Source organism: Pelophylax lessonae, assembly GCF_965119305.1.
Source record: "Pelophylax lessonae genome assembly, chromosome: 4".
Lineage (NCBI taxonomy): Eukaryota > Metazoa > Chordata > Amphibia > Anura > Ranidae > Pelophylax > Pelophylax lessonae.
Genome location: NC_138771.1, coordinates 177,472,759 through 177,500,515, shown reverse-complemented (window position 1 = coordinate 177,500,515; position 27,757 = coordinate 177,472,759). Strand labels below are relative to the sequence as shown.

At 39.6% G+C, this 27,757-nt stretch overlaps 1 protein-coding gene across 7 annotated transcripts in view; it reads left to right on the top strand.

Annotated features, from left to right (window-relative positions):
- Positions 1–27,757, top strand: part of FRMD4A (FERM domain containing 4A) — a 580,110-nt gene that overhangs the window by 430,434 nt on the left and 121,919 nt on the right. For all 7 annotated transcript variants that reach the window (XM_082254218.1, XM_082254217.1, XM_082254215.1 and 4 more), the window contains exon 7: positions 10,065–10,087. In XM_082254218.1, the coding sequence (XP_082110344.1) occupies positions 10,065–10,087 (23 nt within the window). The remainder of the gene's footprint in view (positions 1–10,064; positions 10,088–27,757) is intronic.

Here is a 27,757-nt window from a genome sequence, read left to right as displayed (position 1 = left end):
CTATACAGATTGTATGGCTGAATTTGCATTGGATTAGGACAGAACATGCACAGGACCCTTTTTTGGGTCTGCAGCAGAATCAAATTGCATGGTGGTTCACACCTATGCAATCCGATTCATGTCCGAACTGACAGTTCGCACTGCGCTATGTGAACTGATCTGGGGTGTCATTAACTTTGTATTGACACCCCCAGCAAATTGCATATGGCATGTGAACTGCCTGCGATTTGAATGCGATGCGGGAACGCGCAGTGGATTCACAGGGTTCGCGCATCGCATATATGTGAACCGGTGTTCCGTGAAAAATCCATACCCCGTGGAGAAACCATACCCTCGTCACTTCCGGGCTGAAACAGCTGAGCAGCGCAGCAGTGCGCATGCTCAGAGTCCCGGATACGTGATTGAACATTAAAGAATTAGACAAGTGCGCATGCTCGGTGGGCATGAAATTCTCACGGCACTGTGTCTAATGTAAAACTTGCGGCGCTTACATTAAAACAGCTCATCTGAAACGTAAATCATCTCCACTCTTCGCCCTGTCACTGCCCTCATCTCCGGTAATAAATATAAAAGCGGTGGCGGGTGTATGTGATGTAAATGTGACGGCGATCGTGGCTCCGTGATCCGCTTTTATATTTATTACCGGAGATGAGGGCAGTGACAGGGCGAAGAGCGGAGATGATTTACGTTTCAAATGAGCTGTTTTAATGTAAGCGCCGCAAGTGTAACTACCGTGAGAAATCCATACCCTCCGTAGCGGAACCGGAAGTGACGAGGGTATGGATTTCTCACGGGTATGGATTTTTCACGGAACACCGGCACTAAAATATAAAATGACATGTAAAACAATACAAAGTGTTAAAAAAACGTTGGTAATAATTTTATGGGGGTTCCACACTCTAATCCACATATGCATATGCATGCGGTCCCATGGGTATTGAAAACAGCACAAACCATATACTGTGAATTCTTAAGTGATATGAATCTTAAACAAAAAAAAATATATATCATTCATAAATCACAAAGTGGTGAAAAAATGTGTGAATATATCCAGTAAAAATATGAATGACAAAAATGTTAATATGTGTCATTCCCAACCAAATGGTGAAAATGAATAACAAAATCCAAAAAATAGCGAATGAATGTATAGTCCAAACACCTCCTTATTATTATTATAAGTGTTCACGCTCCTTGTAAATAGATCCAGTGCTCCCCCACGTGCAAGTGAAAACGCAATGCACTCACCAGAGCCCCCAGGGACCACAATGCTTTTGATCCACTGATGTGCAATACTTCTAAGAGTGGCCACACTCCCTCATCAGCAATACGATGTAAAAAATGCACATGGAATACAAACAATATACCAATAGTGCAACACCACTTATTTAAGATCCTATAACATACACAACTCTGCAGTAGTTGCACTTACTTAAAAATGTGCCCTGACCAGCACCAGCTCTGTAGGCAGAAATGTCTAGTGTATAATTTCACAACTAGTCTACTACTCATCAATTTATGGCGATACATCGTCCACATTTCAGAAAAAGTTCAGTTAAATGTGACTACCTACTACTAGTTATTCATCGACTTTATTAAAATGTCTTAATAGAAATATTAAAGCGGAGTTCCACCCAAAAGTGAAACTTCCGCTTTAGGCAGTTCTAACCCCTGACATACCACATTTGACATGTCATTTTTTTGGAGGGGGAGCGGGTACCTAGTTTTGACAGGTACCCGCTCCCACTTCTGCTCGGAGCGCCGCGGCGCCCTGAGCGGAAGTTCTCCTCTCTCCCTCCCTGCAATCTTCTGGGACATGTCAGAGGTCCCAGAAGATTACCGGCCAATCATGACGCATAGCGCAACTCACGCATGTGCAGTGCGTACCCGGCTGTGAAGCCGCAAACTGTCACAGCCGGGTGCCCACATCAGTGATACCGGCGCCACAGAGCAGAGAGGGAGAAGACGGCGCATCGCTGGACCGTGGGACAGGTGAGTGTGTGTTTAGGCTGGAACTCCGCTTTAAGTTTATAAAAACGACATTGTGGAATCCCCATACGTTAAATGTTTATCGTTCAAATAAAGGCTTTATAAAAGGAATGGAAGACAAAATATAAAAGACCAGTTTAGAAACTTGTACACTTTGAGAAATGAATGAATCCAATCTAGAATAGTAGAAAACAGAGGAAAGTGGACATGGACCCACATTCTCATTGTAATCATCTCTAGCTCCTGCTAAATAACTATACTCTTATCTTACATGGTAGTAAGTGTCTTCTCTAATTAGCTGTGCTTGTAAGTGGCTCTGAATGAATTCAACAAGTCAGGAAAGAGCCATGCAACAAGATTACTATTGTTGAAGAGACATACGGAGTATCAGTAGAAATCGGGTGTTGCTAGGTGACGTTTTTTATTTTTTGATTGCCAGAGGGAGACATTATAATTAAATACAAACAGATCTGGGATAAAAGCATCCTAGCAACCCTCTAAGCATTAAGTACCATTACATGGGAATATAAAGTAAGGCTGAATAGCCTTTGGAATGCATGGATTTTCTGCATCATTAAATTAGAGTCTCCCATTTAACCATAAACCTGTCCCTTCCCCCACACTCCAAATTGTTATTGTTTCAGCAATATTAACACGGGGCAACTAGCAATAATTCTCTGGACCCCTAGTCATTTCAGCAGAATTCTTAACCACCATTTCATAGACGTCAACCTATTTGCTATCAAGGCCTTGGGAAAGTTGTCTTTGTCACAAACTGACTTAGCAGGAAGTCTTCCTGAATAACAAAACATAGGGGTCTTGTCGGAGCGGAATTTTATTTTGTGACTTGTTTGCTGGATATGACACAGTATTGAGTATTACAAGTGCAGTATTTCCACATTGTTGACGGTATTAATAATCTTTTGCTCTTTATTTTTTTTATAACATGTCCATACCTCCCAGCTTTTTGAGATGGGAACGAGGGACACCTATTAGCAAAAGTATGTAGATATAGGATACAACCCCTGCCACACCCCCTTAAAGGAGACTTAAAGCGTAACTCCACTTTTGTGGGGGAAAAAAAATTGCAAATGAAGAATAAACAATATAGCATATACAATGGCGAAACAAATTACCGTATTTTCCGGCGTATAAGACGACCCCCCTATTACATGATCTACTGGTAATACTTATACTTAGGTTACCTTGGAGATATTATACTCGGCGTATAAGACGACCTCCCATTTTGGGGGGATTTTTTTGAGGTTTAAAAGTAGTCTTATACGCCAGAAAATACAGTATATTATAATTGAATGTTATTAAAAATTACCTTTCCTTTTCAATCTGCAGCTGTTGTAATTTTCTGGAAATGCAATGCAATATGGCTACCTGGAGGTGTTCTGTACACAGAATATGTACTGACCACACCCCAGAAACATACTTTCCTGCTTGTGTGATTGGCTCACCAACTTTCACAGAAGTCTGCTTAAGTTGGATTTCTGGCATCCCCTGTAACAAAAATCTCATTTTTGGTGAGATACTCCCAATAGGAACATGTCTAAAAGGATGCAGGCCTAGCAGATTTCCTCATTAGAGATCTGCAGCTGCCACAGCTGATAGATAATTATAAAACCACTCCCTTTAGACCCACTCAGCACAGAAGCACAGAGGAACAAACAATGATTTCTTCAGAATGACAAAAGGTAGGAATCTGCAACAAAGTTTGTTAAAATCCCTGTAATGTACAGAGATCACCCAGAGGGGAATGTTTTTTTCTCAAAAAAGTGGAGTTACGCTTTAAACAAAAAAAAAAAGTTAAGTTAAACCCACAAGTGCTTTTTTTTACCACTACTACTCATTTATACTGACTTGTAAAATTTACAAATGCAGCAATTTAGAAATTGGATGAAAGGTTTGGCACTGGGAAACACTTTTCGAAAGATAAAAAGTGTATTTTATATACAGTACAACTATATGGATTAGACCAAAATGAGGGACAAATGAGGAGGACAGAGGGACTTTTTTTTCCAATTCAGGGACAGTTCATCGAAATCAAAGACAGTTGGGAGCTATGCATGTCTTTATGCCTTTGTAACCACTTGTAAATATCATTAGCTTGAGCCCCCGTTCACACTAAGGCGACCTGTGAGGCGACCTGATCGCCTCACAGGTCGCCGTAGGTCGCCTTCCATAGGGAAGCTGCAGACCCGTTCTAATAGAAGCGACACAAGTCGCTCCGACTTAGAAAAAGGGTCCGGAGCTTCTTTGGGGCGACCCGGAGGCGACCGCCATAGACTTCAATGTTATGACGTCCGTGGCGGCCGCTCCGAGGTCGCGGCGCGCTGCTCGCACCGCGACCTCGGAGGTTGCCCCTGGAAGTAGTGTCGCTTCCTGTCCCTGAGATGAAGGGAATAAAGTAGACGAATGAACTGGTCACTGGAACAGGTTTCCTTATAGGAGCGATTTATCCTCACCTCTGGTTCTGGTGACAGCTCTAACATTTTGTATCTACCATAGCCTATTGTAGTCACGATAAAGATCACCAAGACAAGTAAAGAATTTAAATCTGAGTAGAGGGGACTGAGACAGGGGTTCTAATCACTCCCTGCTCCTAAAATAGATACACCTAAAGAAACACCTAAATTGGATAGACTTTGGGAGCAAATATAAGCTGATCTCCTGGATAAACAGATTTTGTCTACATACAAGAGTTTTGTGTATATTTATTTGAATTTTGGTGCGATTTTGCTTTGTGTATTTCTTCTGGATCTGTGCAATGTGAAATTTTGCCTCTGTCTAGGAGCTTTCTGTAAGGCTTCATGCACACTGGCTTATTTTCTGCTTTGCCTGTAGAAGCAGCTCAATGTTATCCTACAGTATGTGTCCATGGACATTAGGATGATAACAGGCATATTTTAAGCTCAGTGTTTTTAGGCAGGAAGAAAACCCTTCTAGTTTGCTTTCTGATTGGAGCTTTCTGGCAGAAAAAAAAATGCAAAACTATCATAAACTCGTCTAAACTATGTAGAAAAAATGCTCTATATGAGCATTATTTTTCTACCAAGGGAACTAGCTTTTTTTAAGCCCAGCGTCCATGGAGCCTAATAAAGACCAGGTACTGCTGTTCTCTTTCTTTGTGCAGGGTGATTGGTCTTGTCTCTGCTCCCTCCTGTAGTTATCTGCAGGCAACCTGTAGTTGGTGGGGCCGGCTGGGTCCCTCTCACTGCACAGGATATGTAGAGCATAGAGTGATGATAACACCGCTTTAAACTGTAATATCTTGGTTTACAAAGCCATTTGGTGTTTACAAAGTGCATTTATATCCTTTTTGGCTATTGAGAAATATATTTCAATAAAAATAAGGTGTAAGGTCCCAAGATCCCCATAGACTTCAAAAGGCAGAGAGCAGGGAAACCGGGATCCACTTCCACATGGGTATAAATCACTAGATTTAGTGGGCAACTAACCCTATTTTGAGTAGCCATGCGGGGCACATATGATGAGGATTACAGACTTTACTATCTGGAGACACCCATCATCAAGCAGTGAACAAAGACCTGCTCCTCCTGCGGCCAGCACATGAGTGCCCCATTTTATAGCCATCTGGTGTGGTTCTCTCTCTGCCTTTTGGAAGTCTATGGGGATTTTGGGACCTTACATCTTATTTTTTTTTTTTTTAAATCCCTTGGATGACTACATTTTCAACAGAGGTGTGATAACAAATATCCCCTGAAGAAGCTGAACCTTTTGGCGAAACATGTCGGGATTATCACCCCCCAAAAACTACTAAGCTACTGATCATGTTTGTGAACATCCAAAATGAAAAGGACCTGATCCAGTAATTTTTAACACATTGTTGTCTATATGTGTTTTCATATCTCTTGTGTTGTCTATATTCTTTTTCTAATCAAATTGAATAAAAAAAATTATACGTTTTAACAAGTGTTTGTAATTTGGGTTAAAGTGATTGTAAAGTCTAGTGTTTTTTTTTTTTAAATAACAAACATGTTATCCTTACCTCCTCTGTGTAATGTTTTTGCACAGATTCGCCCGTCTCCTCTTCTCGGGTCCCTCTTTGCTGCTCCTGGCCCCTCCCCCCTGTCGAGTGTCCATTTAGACACAGAACTGTCATTTGGCCCCACCCCCCTCTCTCTCTCTTGTGATTGGCTAACTGACTTTGATTGACAGCAGCAGGAGCCAATGGCACCACTGCTGTGTCTCAGACAATCAGGAGGACGGCTGAGGGACTCGTGGACGTCGCTGGATAGAGAGGGGGCTCAGGTAAGTATTAGGGGGTGCTGGGGCGGCTGCTACACACAGAAGGCTTTATATCTTAATGCCTTAAAAATCCCAGCTCCATATGCAAGCCTTTTTTCCTGTGTCCTATATCTATGTGATGGGATGCGGTGCCCTTAAACTTACAACTGATAAAAAAAAATTTCTTGTGCTATATTTCAATAAAAGTTTTGTACCTGGAGTTCAGCTTCAATATTCTACCTATGGCTGTAGCTCTTCTATACAGTAACAATGCCTCCAAGACAAAGAGAGTAGAACAGCTTTGTAACAGACCTTTTAGATAAATGTTCTTCTAGAACTACTGAATCTAAAAATCACCCAGACAAATGTGAACTACTGGATCAGACAATTGGAATGACTGTATGGGAGTTCAGTAGCCTAATGGAGGTTAAACATACTCAATAGTTTTATTTCAGTTATGTTAGCATAAGTGGGTGCAGGTTTCCAAATGCAGAAATACAACAGTTTTGTAATAATGTCGCTGGAAATTTCTACTCCACTTACACCAATAAGTCAAACTCACTTTATTTATTTTTTTCTGCTGCCGACTGACACTCCATGCAGATAAATGAAGCTCTGTGATATTCGACAGTGCTGCTACTTCTGCTCATTATGGGCCAAATATAGGCTTCCTATAGCTGCCTATGGAGCAAATTAAGCCCTGGGAAGAAATGTAGCCATTGAAAGACTGCCAATTAATGGAAGCCGGGCAGGAACTTTAACATTGTGAAATGGCAAGCTACTGTCAATTTAGAAATGTGTCTCAGCACAAACAAGTGAATTCACATTTCTCTTTCAGTTATTTTGCTATTCTTTAGAAGCCACAGAGCAGACAACAAACAATTGCTTCCTTAAGAAAACATTGCAGTGGCTATAAAAACGGCCAAAAGAAATAAAGGCAACAATTGACTGTGCAGCAGGAAGACAACAAAGGAAATAGTGACTGTTGACAGGGTTTAGAGCTGTGTTCAAGATTATTATGTACTATGGGATTTAAAAAATAATGTATATAAGTACCTCTATGCAAACTATTCTTTACCATATGTTAAAAGTCAATGTGGTTGATGCAAGGCTTTTATCATATCATCAATCATCTTACAATAAAGACTGAGACAGTCTCTGGGACTGACCTTCCTCGGTCAACTAAAACCTCCAAATATGGACCATGATTGAATAGGGGCATCCTCATTTTAAAAATCTCTAACCCTTTAACGACTGAATTGTTTTACTTTCCAACAAAATTGTGGAAATAAAAGTCATTCTTTCAAAGTTTAGTAGCTTAACACTAAAGCTTAGCTAAAAAAAAAAAAAAAAAAAAAATCCCACCGCTATGGTCCTATCAGTTACCTGTAATAAAGTGTGTCAATGTGTTGTGCAGGTACCTGGATCCTGGAGAAATCTTCATTGCAGAGATGCCTATCTTCTTCCTGGCTCTAAAATTGTTAATAGCTTAGGGTCTTCAGGCAGAACATTGGTACAGATGGCCAATCACCTAAAAAATTCCTCAAACCCTTCTCTGTATTATTACAAAATAACCAAAAAATCCCATAGTATTAATGAAGTAAAAAAAGTAATAATAATACTAATAGAAGAGAGTTGTCGGTACAACCATATAGATCAGGGGTATTGAATTACAATTTACAAAGGTCCAGTCAATAAAATATTCTTCCAGCAGAGGTCCGAATCACATGTTTGTGCGATGGCCACCCTGTATCCTCGCAACCAATCACTTGCTTGTTAACGCCCCCGTCCTCTGTCTATAGCTGTCCTGCCTCCAGCTGTTGGCTCTGTGAGACTGGCAGTGGTGATGGCTGTGGGCAGAACAACTCTAAAGGGTGGGACCGCAGGGGTCCGGATGAGACATTAACTGGGTCCGGATCCGGCCCCCCGGTCCGCCATTTAGTGATGCCTGATATAGATATTCAAACTCGAGGTAAAAGCCCAGATTTTGACTACCACCATCATTGACACTAAGGGGGTGGTAGTGAAAGTCTGGGCTTTTATCTTGAGTTCAAATAGTAATGCTGATGGTCTAACACGGACATGCTCCTTTCTTCTTCTCTATTAACACAATCTGTGAATGGGAGAGAGTCTGAATAGTCACAGGATTCTCTCCCCATTCGCAGATGATGTTATAGGCAGTGTAATCAGTGAAATAACTTTTCTCAATGTAGGAGTAGGAATGAGGGGACATGTCACTGTCAAACCATATGTACTGCTGTTCTGCCTGAAGACCCAAAGTTGTTAACCATTGCAACGCTAGAAGTTCAGAGCAAGGAAGAAGATGGATGCCTGCACAACACGGGACATGCTTCATTACAGGTAAGTTATGTGACTAAAATAGTAGGGAATTTTATTTAGCTAAACTTCAGCTTTCTTACCAAACTAAAATAAGGTAAACATTCACCTTACACCAATGGGCTGTCTATAAGTTACTTTCTTGGAGAGCTTAGTGCACTGCCACATCTAGGTATGTGAAATAGCATGTCCCCTGCTGGGAGCTGTGGGTCCTCCCACTGACCCCTACATTACTACTGTTCTCTGTTGGAATATCATATTTTATTAATTCCAAAGTACTTTGAAAGACAATTAAGCCATGGTTATACAGGTAAAAGAGGAAAAGTGAACTTTTTTGGTAGGTTCAGATTGATGGATTAACCACATATGCCTGAGACTATTGTAGAAGATTTATATTTGTTACTTTATCACATTTCTCTCTTCGGTTAGCCTGGTACATTCAAAAATTCCAAAATTATCATTTAAATTACTTGCAGGCCTTATTTAATAAAATTTAAGGAACTGTGTAACCACTAAGCTGTATAATAATAGGGACTGTAAATGTGACTGTAGTGCTTAAGTAATAAGAATGTGAGCTGAATCCACCATAAAAGTGGTGTGCCACCATCCCAATTTATATATACAGTATAGCTACATTTGCCCTGGAGGACTTTAATTGAGGCACATCACTCAAAACATCATAGTACAAATATGTTACACATAAATGAAAAATGTATTGGACAGATTAGATAAAGGTACAATCCAGTGAAATCATAATAGACTGATTTATGATAATAAATACACATAAAATTCCAACATTGGCCTAAATATAAAACATGATTGAATATTGCATCCGATAATACTGTGCATCCGATAAACTCAATGCGTATCACTAATCAAAGTTCACTTCCTCAAGAGTAGATGGGTAACATATATTTATAAGGTAAAATGACAGTATAAGAAATATATATGGAGATCTAAGCTAAATATTGGTGTGACAAAGATCAAGCAAAGTATTCAACAGAGTGACCGTCTATACTTACTAAATCAGTTTAGATATGGCAGCATTAGGAAAAGTGGTCCTCTGGGAAAGTCCATCCCGGGAGCCGTGGAAGAACACCATTGGGCAGGCAATAGGGTCAGATGAAGGGCAGGTCTAGTGCTACCAAAGTATGTGTCCGAATGCCTGAATTCAAGTTGACACCCACCATGAATGCCAACCAGCAACTGTAAAAATGAGTATATATGCGTTTATAAGTGACCATTAGTGGTGGTGCTAGATAACAAAAAATCAGTGGTGGCAGCTGAAAAATTTAATGAAAACTGTGACCTTAGTGCTTTGCCTATAATCCAGCCTTGCATAATGGAGTAGTAGCACTTTGTAACTCTTTTATATGTTTTATGGGATAATATATCATCATAAATATTGGACAATGAACTAATCTACAGAACAATATAAACTATAATGCTTTGGAATTACTAAAACTTTTTTTGTTCTCTTTTAGGAGGCAAAGGGAGATTTTTCAAGGTATGGTTGCCATCAATTTTTCGTAAATAATTATATTTACATTGTGGTGTATCGTTTTGAATAGTGTTGCTATGTATGGATGGTCCAAACTGTGCAGTTAAAACCAAAATGTCTTCAAATCTGCACAAATAAATATAACTACTTATGATATCTGTGAAAAAATATATAATTGTGCCATACAATGTGTCACAGGGGTATTAAAAGTAAGTTACAGTCAGGGACCTGGATAAAAATATTTACAAGTCATTCAATATGTATAAGGTATTTAACCACAGTCAGTTCTGCAACCAAAAGCATACCGCACGTCTGACAGGTGACAGGATCTCAGCCAGATATTTGGCAATGCTCATAAATGGTTCCATATGTATACTGTCACTGAGCTCATTGGCAGAATGTGTTGAGATACTTTTATTGGGTTTTATGATGAACACAAAATACCTGCACCAAAAAGGAATTTAAATATTCTGAATTAATTATGTACTGTTTTGGGGAGTTAGGCTTACTATAGACATAATAGTGCTGGTAAATTTGTTAACATTCTTTCCTACAAATAATCCTTTATGCAGAAGATCTTTAGAAAGATCCTTCATTCAAAGTACATATACATTGGAACCAGATAATAACAAAATAATGTTCTTGTACTCTCCAGATCCCACACGACCATACTGATGGCTATAGTTAGCACATGCACACGCATGCACTCGGGACTAACATTAGCTCCTATGGCTTCATTAAAACGAATAATTGGAAATGTTTGGGTCTGTAGCTGGGTACGATAAATTCAGACAAATCAGAAAAGGAACTAGTCTGCTGTCATTGGTTTAGGTGCCTGGGCTTGTATTTTTTTGAGACATCTCTGAGATCTATTGTGTTATCAATTCTATTATCAGGCCATTGAAACAATGACATGAGTTCTACCTATCATTGAGTGGGAAAGTGAGTTTGATCAAAAATGGATGTATTTAACCAAATCCCTCCATTTATATGATATCAAAGAAGGACCAGAAGAGGTGAAATAAGAGAATTATACAATTCCCCTGGAAACGAAAGAGGATCACAATTAATAAAAGAATATTAAACTTTTAAAAAAATTTTTTTGGGCTATAGAGTTTTCAGTGATACAATATTTCTGCATCAGTGAAGACATTCTATGCATAGTTACTAGGCAATGAATACTTTAGGATTTGGATAAAGCTTCAAGGTTTTACTAACATTCCTACTGTTTACTAACCTAAGTGAAGTTCATTTTACAGTTCATGCCTAATAATCATTAAGCGAACCCTGAATTAGAATCAGGTTTAGGCCTCGTACACACTACTAGTTTTTTTTCTGACGAGTCATGTCAGTAGCCACTGTACTAACAATTCGATGTTAGTACAGTGATCTCCCCTGCTGTTCTATTGTGTTCTGATAGTGGCTGAGAGGGCTGACCGGAGTGCTCTGCCATCCCCACTAGAACACCTAGGTCAGTCCTCTCAGCCATTGGCAGACCTTCGGCAGACCCTTTTCGGTCATGACCCTTTGACAGAAGCCGACTGGCTGCCATATACACAGTCTGAATATCGACTGGTTTCTATTAAGCTGGCCGATGCTGCCCGACATTCGACTCGTGTGTACTAGGCTTTACTGTATAACATTTTTATGAATGGGCCAACATGCATTATACATAGATTGGTAAATTTTAAATACAGGAAAGAAACAGCAAGACAATACATTTGTGAAAGTCAGGGTTGTATAAAACGTTTTATTCAGTTTGGTTCCTTTAACCACTTAAGCCCCGGAAGATTTTACCCCCATTCCGACCAGGGGGTATTTTGCGATTCGGCACTGCGTGAATTTAACGCACAATTGCGCGGTCGTGCGACGCTGTACCTAAACGAAGTTGACGTCCTTTTTTTCCCACAAACAGAGCTTTCTTTTGGTGGTATTTGATCACCTGTGCGATTTTTTGATCACGCGCTATAAACAAAAAAAGAGCGTCAATTTTGCAAAAATAGCAATATTTTTCACATTTTTTAATATGAAATTCCCCCAAAAAAAAATGTAAAAATCAAAATTTTTAAAAATTTTCGGCCAATTTGTTTTATGCTACCTATGTTTGGTAAAAAAAATCGCAAAAAGCGTATTTTGATTGGTTTGCGCAAAAGTTATCGCGTTTACTAACAAAGGGAAAGATTTTTGTCATTTTTGTTGTTTTTTTTTTTAACGCGTAATGGCGGCGATCTGCGATTTTTTTTGCGGTACTGCGACATTGCGGCGGACAGATCGGACCCTTGACTGACATTTTTGACACTTTTGGGGTTACCAGTGACATTTCTACAGTAATCAGTGCTATACATATGCACTGTTACTGTAAAAATACACTGGTAGTGAAGGGGTTAACTTTATTTGGAAGGGAGGGGCTGTGTGTGTCCCTAGGGGCGTGGTTTCTACTGTGATTGGCTGTGGCTCTAGCTGTAAGGACACTGATCAACGGATCTACATACCAGATCCGTTTTATCAGTGTCTTTGCAGCGAGGAGAATGACAGGCAGTTTGTTTACACAAGCTGCCTGACATTCTCCCTCTCCCCCGCCGATCGCCGAGTGACCGGCGGACATCGGGTCCGCTGGTCACACGCGCGGGGGGGTCCGTGACCACGCGGGAGCGGGAGCGCGCCCCCGGGGGCGCGCGCTCGCTCCCTAGACCCTCACAAGCAAGCAACGTAGCCCTACGTTAGTTTGCCTGTGAGGGGCTGACCGCCGACGTAGATAGTCGTGCGGCGGTCGGCAAGTGGTTAAATATTACATTGGTCTTTCTTCTCCGCACCTTCTCAAGGACCACATCCTGGCTCATTCAACTCCAAAAAAGTTGACTTCTAAGTTGAGTTGGCTCTGTTACTATTCCAAATGTTGTGGAACAGCAGTTTGCACAAATGTAGCTCAAAATACCTAATAATATATTGACTTTTATATATATATATATATATATATATATACATATATATATATATATATATATACATATATATATATATATATATATACATGGGCGGCACAGTGGTGTAGTGGTTAGCACTTTCACCTAGCAGCAAGAGGGTCGCTGGTTCGAATCCCAACCATGACACTACCTGCCTGGAGTTTGCATGTTCTCCCTATGCCTGCGTGGGTTTCCTCCGGGTACTCCGGTTTCCTCCCACACTCCAAAGACATGCTGGTAGGTTAATTGGATCTTGTATAAAATTGGCCCTACCATGTATGTATGAATGTGAGTTAGGGACCTTAGATTGTAAGCTCCTTGAGGGCAGGGACTGATGTGAATGTGCGATGTATATGTAAAGCGTTGCGAAAATTGACAGCGCTATAGAGGAACCTGAAATAATAATAATAATAATAATATATACTAGATTTGGTTATTAAAAAGGAGCATTGATGATATTAGAAGTCACACAGCCCTGGTTTCTACTGATTCGACTGATCTGTTGTGCTTGATCTCTATTGTAACACAGCTATCAAGTCTAGTTAGATTTCTAACACACTTTAGATCATAATTGAAATCTTATGTGTAGATTCCAATTATCATTTACCCAAACTAGAGTTGGTTTCAAGCAGACACATATCTTTCCAGCCGGCCTTGTGTGTGAAGGAAATGGTAGCATATAGCTGGGGAGTAAACAGTACAGCAAACATTTCTAAATTGTGTATAATAATATATAATTATCATCAGATGCCTTCCACGTAATAACCAATCTTGCCTGTTTTCAATCATGGCTTATTTAGAGAGATCTGTTGTTTCTTCCACATGTGAACTGCAGCATTTAGAGGGAGCTCAGGAATATCATATGTTACAGAGAACTTTTCATCGTTTAACCTTTTCATTTCTAAAAAGTCCTGAGAAAGATGTGGCTGAAGGATACCCAGCTGGTAACGATTTGAATAGAAAAACCATCCTTGGGTCTTATTTCCTGCTTTCTTAAAAGAAAAATCCATGGGGTCCGACCTTAAGTTTCCCTTTTATTGTCATGGGACCATATTTCGTGCTGAAGCCAGCGAGATCTCCCATTTATAAAAATGAAATTGCTAAAGCTGCTCCTTTCAAGGAATGTGATAAATAGCAGCCGTAGTGGATACTTTAGGGACATGTTTAGCACTGGTCTACTTTACTTTTTAGAAATACTTTTTAACCAGTTTTATTATCAGTTGATGGTCCTTATCCTTTGAGAGCTAATAAATGTATGGTTATAAGCCTATTATTGTAAATATAATTTTTTAGTAAGGCCATTATAATAAAGCCTGGTCATAATCAGGACTGAATGTATGATTGACTTCAGTACATCTGTGCTTATTGGTGGCAAAGGAAAAAAAGGTAGCTATATCCTCTATAGATATTGGCCACCACTTTATTTCCAGTCAGCTGTCCAGTAAGCTAACTTATACATTTTAACAATCAAGTAAACTGGTAAAAGAAGCCAAGAACATAGGCATGTTCAGCTTAATGCACCTACAAGCTCCAATGGGGGGAAATTCATCCCTGGACATGATAAGCATGTATGATTATTAACTGGTTGCCGACCACACGCCGCCTATATACTACGGCAGTGTGGCTCTCCCAGGCAAACTGACGTAGGGCTACGTAGGTCATGCTCCTGCAGCTAGGGGGCGAGCGTGCGCTCTCCCGCCTCCGCTTGTCAGCTAGGAAGCCAATGCATGGGGCAGGCGGCTCCAATTGCCTCCTGACACCCGCGATTGTTCCCTGCTGAGAGAGAAGAACAGTCAGCTGTTGTACCTAATAAAGTGGTTGGCGAGTGTATATATTCAAGCTGGCACAGCTAAATGCATTTATTTGTAACAAGTGAAAACTATTATACATAAAAATATCCCACAATAGCATACTGAAAGCAAACTTTTATTTGTACCACCAGAATTGTATAAGTTGTAATATTTATCAGTCACAAATTTGCAATTCACCATTACTCTGAAACAGCCAATTGTCATACTACCACTTTAAGCCCACCAGTCCCCTTTGCCTCTAATTGACTTGATAAGTTCAGTATTACTATGTTATTTTCTTTGTATTTATAATAACAAGTTGGAATAAAGTTAAACTAGAAAAGAAAGTAAACCAACACACAGCTAAAAAAAAAACTATATTATCCAATGGCATAACTCTGAGACCTTACAATGCTAGTGCAGTGTTTGGGAAACATGGTAAGTCATTTAAGTGATGTGATTTGGCTTGGCAGCACTCATTATTGCTGTTACCTTACTTAGCAATTAGCTTCATTTTTCCTGCTTGTGAAGGGTTAAGAAAATCAGCGCAGCAGTCCAGGAAACGTAATATGGCTTTAATCTTTCTGTTACATCTCATGCCATATGGGGTGGGGGGTTTTTATGTTTCCCATAAGCAGGCACACAAGAAGCCTTTTAAGGAAAGCTGTGACTGTGTTTAATAAGCAGTGGAGATACCTGATTTGCTGAATTAATTGCATGGTGAAATAGGATCTAGTAAAATAAATTACACAGAGTGGTCCTCTAAAGAAACAATAGGTTCACAAAGTGGACACACTGTTTACATGTATGTAACCTGCATTTATTTGTACTCCTCATTCTAGCCGAAGCTAATGCATTGAAATAAAATATAATAAAATATAAAATTTGTACAGTAATCATAGCAACTAATAGGGTCAGCAGTCAGTGGTTTAGGCTGACAACTCACTGGCCGTTATTAGTGATGCAACCAGTTCAGCCAATGTTAGCAGTGATTGCACTATATGCGGTCAATGTTCACATGATACTAATCATTAAATGACCTATTATCACAGATCAAGGTTTTCCTATGTCTTGCATAGCTTCCATTTGTCCTTCTTTTATATATCTATATTTTACTACAATAACAAAAATATGCTAGAGCAAGCATGTGAAAGTGTGAGTCACATCAAAAATGACTTCAAGTAAAACACTGCAAAAATAGCACAAAATATCTGCTCAGTGAAAATCCATTATTCTTCCCTTGTAATACAGACCTCAGCATTCTCCCAACTGCAGTTTGTGTCCTTCACCGGCAAAAAAAAAAAAAGCAAGAGCGGCAACAACTGCAGAGATTTTCTGCATTCTAAATTAGTAAGGAAAAGACTGAAATGTGAGACATTCCAGATACTTGTTTACATAGCAAAGATTAACCCAGAGCATGTGCCATTAAGTGCTATGCTCAACTCATATTAACACAAGACTTGTTTAGGTTATAAACAAAACCAAATCCTTTTCTTAAGTGTTTCATTCTTGTGTAGACCCAACGAATTTTGCAACCTATGTATAACACATAAGTATAAAATAAACATTTTCCAATGCTAACTATTTACATTCCTAACCATTCTTTGGGGCGTGGACACCAGCTACTAACGTGAGCAGTTTTCATGAGATGGATTAGTGAAATTTAACACGTGGAACTACTGCCCTCTGCATATTGTATATTCTTATTGGGAAAATTAATCAGGTATCCTAGCAAAACTGCTTTACATTATTTAAAGCATGAAAATTAAAGTGATGCTTGGAAATGAAAAGAAAAATATGTTTATGTATATATATATATATATATATATATATATATATATATATATATATATATATATATATGTACATACATAGTTACATAGTTTGTGGGGTTTAAAAAAGACATCAGTCAATCCAGTTCAACCCATGATGTGTGTGTGTGTGTTTGCTGTTAACTGTACATTGTATACCCCTGTATGTTGTGGTCTTTAAGGTGCCCATCTAATAGTTTTTTGAAACTATCGATGCTCCCTGCTGATACTACTGCTTGTGGAAGAGAATTCCACATCCTTACTGCTCTGACAGTAAAGAACCCTTTACGTATTCTAAGGTTAAACCATTTTTCCTCTAGTTTTAGTGAGTGGTCACGTGTCTTATTGTATTCCCTTTCTCTGAAGAGTTTGTTCCCTATGATAGGGTCATCACCAGTACAGTATTTGTACATTGATATCATATCCACCCTCAAGAGTCTCTTCTCCAGAGAGAATATGTTTAATGCCTGTAGTCTTTCCTCATAGCTGATGTCCTCTATTCCCCTTCTTTGGACTCTCTCCAGGTCCAGCACATCCTTTCTGAGGACCAGTGCCCAGAACTGGATGGAATACATACACTATATTAACAAAAGTATTGGGACACCTACCTTTACATGCACATGCACATGAACTTTATCAGCATCCCAGTCTTATGGCGCTTTTCCACTGCATGGAACCGAACGGTTCGGCTCGCTTTTGTGCTTTTCCACTGCATGGTACCGCATGGTACGGTGTTGGAGCGGTTCAGTACGGTACGGCGTCGCTTTTCCACTACATGGAACCGAATGGTACGGCTGGCTTAAACAGTACCACCTTGGTTGTTGTTCCAAGAGGGCTGTACCGGTACCATATCCCACAATCCTTTGCATGCAGCCTTGACTGTTTGTCACTACTAGCCACTGATTGGTCAGAGAATCGTTGTTATACAACCCACGTACTACTTTAGTGGAAAAGCAAACCATACCAAACCATACCGAACCGCTCCAACACCGTAGCGGGCCAAGCAGGGCCGAGTAGAGCCGATCCGGTACTTGCAGTGGAAAAGTGCCATTAGTCCGTAGGGTTCATTATTGAGTTGGCCCACCCTTTGCATCTATAGCAGCTCCAACTCTTCTGGGAAGGCTGTTCACAAGGTTTAGGAGTGTGTCTGTGGGAATGTTTGACCATTCTTCCAGAAGCACATTTGTGTGGTCAGGCACTGATGTTGGGGAGAAGGCCTGGCTCGCAATCTGCACTCTAATTCATCCCAAAGGTGTTCTATCTGGTTGAGGTCAGGACTCTGAGCAGGCCAGTCAAGTCAAGTACCTCCACCCAAACTCTCTCATCCATATCTTTATGAACCTTGCTTTCTGCACTGATCCAAATAATTTGTTGGAGGGGGGGATTATGGTGTGGGGTTGTTTTTCAAGGGTTAGGCTTGGCCCCTTAGTTTCAGTGAAGGCGACTCTTAAGGTTTCAGCATACCAAGTCATTTTGGACAATTTAATGCTCCCAACTTTGTGGGAACAGTTTGGTGATGTCTCCTTCCTGTTTCAACATAACTGCACACCAGTGCACAAAGCAAGGTCCATAAAGAAATGGATGATCGAGTTTGGGGTAGAGAAACTTTACTGGTCCTGACCTCAAACTGATAGAACACCTTAGAATGGTCATTAGGAAAAATGGTCAAACAATGACACACTCCTAAACCGTGTGGACAGCCTTCTTGGAAGAGTTGAAGCTGTTATAGCTGCAAAGGGTTGGCCACTCAATATTGAACCCTACGGACTAAGACTGGGATGCCATTAAAGTTCATGTGCGTGTAAAGGCAGGTGTCCCAATACTTTTGGTAATATAGTGTATTTTAGGCTATATAAGTATATCTTAATGTTAAACTGCTAGTGGATTTTCTTTATAGCATAAGTAACAGAACAAAGACTGTTTATGCTCATCTCATACAGGAAATATGTAAAGTCACCAGACAGCGGAAACTTGTATGGGAGAGTGAGTCCTCGTAGCAGCTGACATAGATGTACAATGAACAGCAGCTGTCAGTTGTTCATCTACGATGCACAGAACCTACCACATCCCGTTTCTTCGTTTGAAATGCATGTTTTACTTCTTCTCGTATTTTTATAGGAAACACCCCCTTCCCATGAAATGAGCCTGCTATAAGAGAGAAATATGTTGACTCATTGCTGAGCTTGTTTTGAAAAATGAGTAGTGCCTTCCTTATACACAGATCCTCTGGTTTCAATCCTTCCTGAGTCACTGACCCGAAGTAAGTTTGCAGTAAACTTACAGGAGTAAAAAGTAAAGGAGAAAAGTCAGCTCTTATCTTCATGCATGTTCCAGTTCACTGATTTAGTACTAAAGGAGTGGGTCATCATAACAGTCAGGCCATTAGCACATTCAGAAAGAGAGGTCAGCAATGGCAGCTCCTATGATTCTCCAATGACAGGTTTCTTTTAAAATGCGGTTATGTTATTAGAATTAAAAGAACAGGGGGTTGCAGGTTGGGCACTGCAGAAAGCAGTTTCTCTAAAACATTTAAAAGCCCCATCTTATTTTCAAACAGTTAGTGTGTTTTTTTTTTTTCCTTTTTGGCACCCCATGGTGAACTTAGAACAAACTCCATCATAGGTTGGATTCACTTTTCTTTAAAAGATAACACTTTCAAAATGCTTCTGAGACCTAGCTCAGAGGAAAGTCATGTCAAAGGTAGTTCTTAAATGACTGTGGTTCTTTTCCCAGTGCTGTTTTTACTAGGAGGCCCCATCACAGTGATTTAATGATAGTTGTTTTTGACAGCAATGCCATTACCAACAGAACATAGTTCAAACACTTGACAGCTGGCTGAATCCAGGCTCTCAATTAAATTTGTAGTCCATACCAAGAAAACTGACAGAACTGCGAGAAAAGAGAGTATAGCCCAAGTAGTAAGTACTTTGAGCATTCACCGCGCAGCTCTCGTTATAGTTCTCTTGTGTTCTGAGGGCATTTTTAGGGTCCATTAAAACTATGTTCTTCAGATCTGAAGTTACTTAATGGTACAGTTCAATCCAAGACAGATCTGAAGTTACTTAAAGGTACAGTTCAATCCAAGACAGATCGGAAGTTACTTAATGGTACAGTTCAATCCAAGACAGCTAAGGCACCATGTTAGTTAGGAAGACTATAACTGTTTTAGCTTAAACTAGAACTGAAGGCAATATTTTTTTTATTCTTATTTTCAATAGAGTGAAGGTAGAGGTAGAACCCCTATCAGTTTTTTTTTTTTTTTTTTTGCCACCTGTGTCCCAGTGGGGAAAATTGCGTTCACTTACGGTCCCCTAGGCACAACAGGAAGTGAGAGGAAATTCTCCTGAGGTATGGAAAATACGTGGTTGTCACCAAAAATAGTAACCCATGTGCTTATCACCCTGACAGTAAAAACCCCCTACCCAGCTTAAGGTTAATTCTCCAATCTCTTTGTGTGTCCCAGTGTTCTCTTATGCTCCCTGAGACTGAACTGTTTTTTTCCTACGCTGGGATCACCATTGAGGTATTTATAAATCGCTTTCATGTCCCTCTCAGGCATCTCTTCTCCAGCAAAAATAAATTTAGTGCTTGTAGTCGTTCTTTGTAATTGAGGTCCTCCAGTCCCAATATTCGTTTTGTTGCCCTTTTTGGAATCTCTCCAGCTCCAGCACATCTCTTCTAAAGGACTTGTTACCAGAACTGGGCAGATTACTCCAGATGTGGCCTAACCAGTGTTTTATAACATTGCAGAATTATAGTTTTATCTCTGGAGTAAATTCCCTTTTAATGCATGCTAAATTTCTGCCGGCTTTAGTAGCTGCAGCTTGACATTGCATGCTATTGCTCACTCAGTCACTTTTATTCTTTGTGATAACAGTACCCAGGTAAAATAGAGAGGGCGAATTTTATTATATTTATTACCTCTCACAAATATGATAGTGCTCCCCCAGAAAAGCCCTAATCTGCTTTTTTCTCTATAATGACAAAGCCATCTTTATTTAAACATCATCCAGGGTCAGGATATACTTCCTTGACTGAGATGCCAGCTCAGAGATGTCACAATCATGTAAACCCTAAAGTGCTTTTGCAGTTTATGGTTTTGCCCACGCCATGACACTACCACCACCATGCTTCACTGATGAGGTGGTATGCTTTGGATCATGAGCAGTTCCTTTCCTTCTCCATACTCTTCTCTTTCTATCACTCTGGTACAAGTTGATCTCGGTCTCATCTGTCCATAGGATGTTGTTCCAGAACTGTGAAGGCTTTATTAGATGTTGTTTGGCAAACTCTAATCTGGCCTTCCTGTTTTTGAGGCTCCCCATTGGTTTACATCTTGTGGTGACGCCTCTGTATTAACTCTGGTAAAGTCTTCTCTTGATTGTTGACTTTGACACACATACACCTACCTCCTGGAGAGTGTTCTTGATCTGGCCAACTGTTGTTAAGGGTGTTTTCTTCATCCGGGAAAGTATTCTTCAGTCATCCACCACAGTTGTTTTCTGTGGTCTTCCGGGTCTTTTGGTGTTGCTGAGCTCACCGGTGCGTTCTTTCTTTTTAAGGATGTTCCAAACAGTTGATTTGGCCACATCTAATGTTTTTGCTATCTCTCTGATGGGTTTATTTTGTTTTTCAGCCTAATAACGGCTTGCTTCACTGATAGTGACAGCTCCTTGGATCTCCTATTAAGAGTTGACAGCAACAGATTCCAAATGCAAATAGCACACTTGAAATGAACTCTGGACCTTTTATCTGCTCCTTGTAAATAGGATAATGAGGGAATAACACACACCTGGCCATGGAACAGCTGAGTAGCCAGCTGTTCCCTTTACTTTTGGTCCCTTAAAAAGTGGGAGGCACATACAAACTGTTGTAATTCCTACACCTTTCACCTGATTTGGATGTAAATACCCTCAAATTAAAGCTGAGAGTCTGCAGTTAAAGCACATCTTGTTTGTTTCATTTCAAATCAATTATAGAGCCAAACAGATTAGAATTGTGTCGATGTCCCAATATTTATGGACCTGACTGTATGTATTATCTATTCACATCAGTCCCTGGCCTCAAGGAGCTTACAATCTAAGGTCACATTCATACATACACATATTACTGACAATTTAAACAAGATCCAAGTAACCTACCAGAATTTCTTTGTAGTACCCAGATGAAACCCATGCAGGCAAAGGGAGAAAATGCAAACTCCATGCAGGTAGTTAAAATTTGAATGGAATGGTGTGCTTTGCGTATTTCTTCCAGATCTTTGCTTCTGTGCAGGAACTTCCTGTAATAAAGACCGGTCACTGCTGCTCTGTCATCTTGTGCAGTGTGACTGGTCTTGTCCCTGCCCCCTACTGTAATTTTCTGCAGGCAATATGGAGTGGGTGGGACTGTTGAGCCCCTCCCACAGCTTTACTCTCATCACAGGCTATATACAGCACAGTCATGATGTCACCAACCTTTTTACAGGGCAACATCTGGGTTTGTAAAGGCATTTGGTGTACACAAAGTGGAATTATATCTTTTGTTGCTATTGAGGAATATATTTAAAGTTTTTGTGCTCAGAGTTCAGCTTTAATGTAACATATCTTTGTATGTCTTGCTGTGTGTATAGCAAAAACCATGCCTACAAAATTATGTAAATAGCAATGATGGTGTGCAAGGTCTGGTAACCTTCAGCCGACCATCATAAGTAATTCATGTAAGGATTAGACTACATGAAACTGAGATTTCTTGCTGTGTAACTGCATTTTACATATTCTCATTGCAATTAATTGTTAGGTAATAAACATATAAAAATACAATAAACTAAGTTTGCAGGGCAAAGTGCAGCACAGAAAAAGAGCAAGTATCTTAGTAAATGGCACGATTTTATCTGCCAAGTCATGTGCAACAGGCAGTGAGAATTGTGATAAGCATAGGCTGGATTTAAACTTAAAATACCACTTTGACTGTCACGCACAGTTACAGAAAAAAATCAGTAAATACAATGGACTTGTTTAAAGTACATGTCCAAACCTGACTATAGAGATTACTTAGCAGGAATCCAGCTTGTGCTGCATATCTTTTTATATACATTTCACCTCGTGAATGAAACAACAAGGAAAAGTATACCATTCTTTGAAGAGTCATGGAAATATGTATGCACAGTCAGTTATTTCTTCCTAATGGTAAAATGCTATGAATATAGAATATGTATGGTGTTTGCCCAGGCTGGGCTTCATATCAAGATGCAATATGCATTCTGGTTATACATTCCACAGTGCAACATATTCAGGATTTCATGTTATTTTCATGATTCATGTTACTTTGACAAAGTCTGTCAAAGCACTTGGTTTTCTCGTCTTGATGTATTAAATATTAAAAAGTATGTACTGTCAAAACTTTTTTTTGTACGTTTGAATGGAGTAGAAAATGGTTAGAATCCATGTCTAGTTTTTTGGGGTTTTTTTTGCTATCGTCTTTCCTAAGGACTATATTCATCCTTTCTATTTAGTCTGGAGATTATTGTTAGATTAATGATAAATCCAAAATTGTACAGTTGTTACTAGCTTTTGTGACAACTAATTGGGAAATTCTTACCACTTTGTAGAGATTTCTCTCTCCCGTTGCATTTTCAGGACAGGAGGTGAAAGTAAATCTCCCAAAAGGACAAAAGAAACAAAAAAAAAACGTTGAATCCTTCTATACGGTATTAAAAGCTAAAAAGAAAAGTTTAAACTATACATATGATATAATTCATCTTTTATGAGCCAAGTCTGGTAATGCTTTCTTGAAGCAAAACGCTCAGGGGGAGATTTACTAAAACTGGTGCACTGTGCATGACAGCCAATCAGTTTCGAACTTCAGCTTGTTCAGTTAAGCTTTGAAAATAAAACCTGGAAGCTAGATTTTGAATGCTCCAATTTTAGTAAATCTCCCCCCTTATGTGAATGGACTTTGATGAGAGCAACCATTTTGAGACTTATGCAGCACATATTATTTGCAGAGCTATGGAATGATAGTGAATGGACTTACCTACTTAGCCCTAGAGCAAGTTTGAGGCACAAGTCAGGGAATAACTGCTTCTAGCAGAAGAACTTGTTCTCTCAAACCTTGTTCAATGTTGTTCATTATGTTCTTTTTCAAACTGTAGGAAATCTCAGTCTGTGGTTTAATATATTCCATTTTAACATTTATTCTACCTGTGTATTCCTCAAAGGTTTTCTAAAATATTGAAACATTTAATATCCATATTAAGAAAGTTAATTATCCTTCAATCATGGTTCTGAATAGAGGAAAATAATCAGAAGAACATAGTATGAACATACAGACTCTATGTCTATTGTGCTTCTTGTGGGTGATAATCAATAAACCACTATAATGTATCAGATTGGCACTGCTCCAAGACCGCAGTATCAGTCTCCCATTTTGGTCATTGTAGCATACATGCTAAAGCATCGCAGACATATTCTACATTACAATAAAGATTTTACAATAAGATTATTGCATCTATATTGGCACTCACATGTATGAACCCTAAGGCTGGGTTCACACTTGTGTGATCACAGACATCGCATGTGATTCGCACCGCATTGCTGTGCAGATCACATGCGATGTCTGTGTAATGCAAATTTAGTTATAAAAACTGTATGGCTGAAATTGCATCAAATTTGCACCAAAATGGTGCAGGACTCTTTTTTGGTCCACACTGGAATTGGATTGCATGGGTGTTCATACCTTTGCGATCCGATTCCTGCACCATTTTACAGTTTGCACTGCGATCAGCGAACCGATATGGGGGTGCCATTACCTTTACATTGACACCCCCGGCAGTTTACAGATGTCAGTGTGAACCAGTGTGTGATTCAGGTGTGATACAGGAATCGGCACTTACAGGGTTTCCTGCATTGCACCAGTGTGAACCGGGACTAAAGCCTACATTCCTGAGATATGTGATGTGCATATCCCATGTGGCCCAGCATTTTTTTCTAGAAAAAATACATTTTTAAAACTTAGCTGTTGCTTTTTCATTAAAAGAGACATAGAGGAAAAGACAAATCCTAGGCAGTTTTGTGTGAATACGCCTTGTCATAGAATAAGTCCTGTGTCTTTAGGCTACAGAGCCACAGAAGTGGCTTTTTCTGGTATGGCCATTGTGTCACACTTTTTTCTTACTGTATTAGCATACAATTGTAAACCAGATTAGGACCAGTATAACAAGATGGTGTGAGAAATAGATGTGATCCCAGCAGAGGTGTATTAGGTGCCCATGGTTGTACCTGAAGGCTCCAATGGTGGAACTTCAGACTGGCCAATATTTCTACTTTAACCTGGGTTTTCTGTTTTGAGTAAATGCTAATAAGGCATTTGGAAAGGTCTGGAGCTTTAGCACATAGATCTTCCTAAAATAAATTGTAGTTTCGCTCCCTTTCCTGGCTATTACTGTCTCACGTATATGTAGTTCTGGCAATCCAGTCAACCCACCTGCCGAAAGCTCTATTCATTTCTTATATCTAAAGCCAAAGGGGATAAAAATTGTAGCAGCAGAGGCAGCTGTGAGATTTATACACTGGTCTCCTTGAAAGTTACAAGCAGAGGTCAAAATAGGGTAGACTTAGCTTTTAATGCTTCAAAAGCAAAATAAATAGCAGAATTAAAGGAGGTCATAAAAAGCCAACCTGAAGATGGAAAGTCACATAAATGGTTCCGAGTTATAATGATTGAACACTAGCACTGAAACTAGGTTCTTCATATACTCAGCTGCTAAGCTCCATAAGCTAGTACTTCTGATGTGCTAATTCTGTTCTGAAGGTGCTTCATGGATAAAACAGTTGTAGGGAAAAATTAGTTGTGCACGGAGGCACAACAGATAGAAACTCATCAAAAGAAACCAACTTCAACCGTAATACAAGTCAAACAGGTTCTTTGAGCCTTCCAGTGAAAAACATCAATAAACTTGGGAAACGAGTATATTTCATGTTTTATTATGTGTAGCAGACACATAGAATGGGTGAAGTATGATCCTTTAATATCAGCTCTCTAATAACAGGGCTACTTTTATAAGGAAACAATAGAGATGGTAAATAGGGGCCTGGCTTCTTTAAGCCACAGAGAACATGGCTGTGACTACACAAAGCTGTCTTTTGTTTTCCCTTTTTTCTCATCCTTACCGATTTACACTCTGAGCTTTTTTGCTTCAGCCGGTAATGGGTCTGTGCGATATACATAAGTATTAAAACGAGAACTCCCATTGAATGCAGTTTGCATAAAATCACACACTCTGTTAAACCAAGCATTTATTGGTTTTCAGTTTTATGATTTCTGTATTATTTCTGGCTCCTCTAATAGGTTTGAAAAATGGTTCAAATATGTTACTAAGGACATTCACACTTACTCAGCAGTTTTAGGCATACTGCAGAGCACATTTGGTGGAATTCCCATTCCACTGAGCCTGGCTGTGCAGTGGCTGACTTCACATGTAGAAATGTTAATCCCTTCCTTGCCAAAGCAATCAGAAGTCCGCTACAGTTTACATTCTTTAGCACAAAAAGCATTGTGGGTAGCTCTCGGAAACTTAATACAACTCTTACAGACTTGGAACTAGATGCATACCCACGCACTCACATAAATAGAGAGATAAATAGAGAGAAAACAAAGAGATAGATAGATAGATAGATAGATAGATAGATAGATAGATAGATAGATAGATAGATAGATAGATAGATAGATAGATAGATAGATAGATAGATAGATAGATAGTTTGATTCAGTTGTTAAACTATCTTGTTTCATATAATTGATTTTTATTTATCGTATTATTAGTAGTTAGGCTGCCGGTTACGCACAAGGCAGGTAATGGCCAAATTACATGTTAAAGGTCAAAGATCTAAACCAGTAACACTCAACAGATACAGACACTTTGTTAGCTAGCTAATGTTCATTCTCATAATTACTTAGGAAATGGTAAATTTACTGAAGCTGGAGACTGCCAAACGCACAAACACGTACATAATATGATTGACTCCGATTTGTGTAGGTGATGGCTTCCTCTGAGAAGAAAGATTCATCTAGGAACTCATTCTAATTTTCAATAGAAAAATAAGAGAATAGTATTGCTTTTTAACCACTTAAGCCCCGGAAGATTTTACCCCCTTCCTGACCAGGCCCTATTTTGCGATTCAGCACTGCGTGATTTTAACGGACAATTGCGCGGTCGTGCGACGCTGTACCTAAACTAATTTGATGTCCTTTTTTTTCCCACAAACAGAGCTTTCTTTTGGTGGTATTTGATCACCTGTGCGGTTTTTTAATCATGTGCTATAAACAAAAAAAGAGCGTAAATTTTGAAAAAATAACAATATTTTTCACATTTTTTTATATGAAATTCCCCAAAAAAATTTAAAAATCAATTTTTTTTAACATTTTTAGCCAATTTGTTTTCTGCTACATGTTTGGTAAAAAAATCGCAATAAGCGTATTTTGATTGGTTTGCGCAAAAGTTATTGCACTTACTAACTACGGGAAAGATTTCTGTCATTTTTGTTGTTTTTTTTTTTAACGAGTAATGGCAGCGATCTGCGATTTTTTTTGCGGGACTGCGACATTGCGGCGGACAGATCGGACCATTGACTGACATTTTTGACACTTTTGGGGGTACCAGTGACATTACTACAGTAATCAGTGCTATACATATGCACTGTTACTGTAAAAATTACACTGGCAGGGAAGGGGTTAACTTTATTGGAGAGGGAGGGGTTAAGTGTGTCCCTAGGGGCGTGTTTCTAACTGTGCAGGGATGTGGCTGTGTCTGTAACAGCAGAGATCAACGGTCCTACATAGCAGGACCGTATGATCTGTGCTGTTACACAGGGGAGAATCACAGGCGGCTTTGTTTACACTAGCCCCCTGACTTTCTCCCTCTCCATCCGAAGATCGCGAGTGACCGGCGGACATCGGGTCCGCCAGTCACTCACACGGAGGTGTCTGTGAACGAGCGGGGGCGGGAGCGCGCCTCCAGTGGCGCGCGCTCGCCCCCTATTGGTTCACAGGCTAGTGACGTACCGGTACGTCACTTTGCCTGCATGGGGCCTTGCCTTGCCTGGCGGTAGGCAAGTGGTTAATGTTGTCTGTTTCC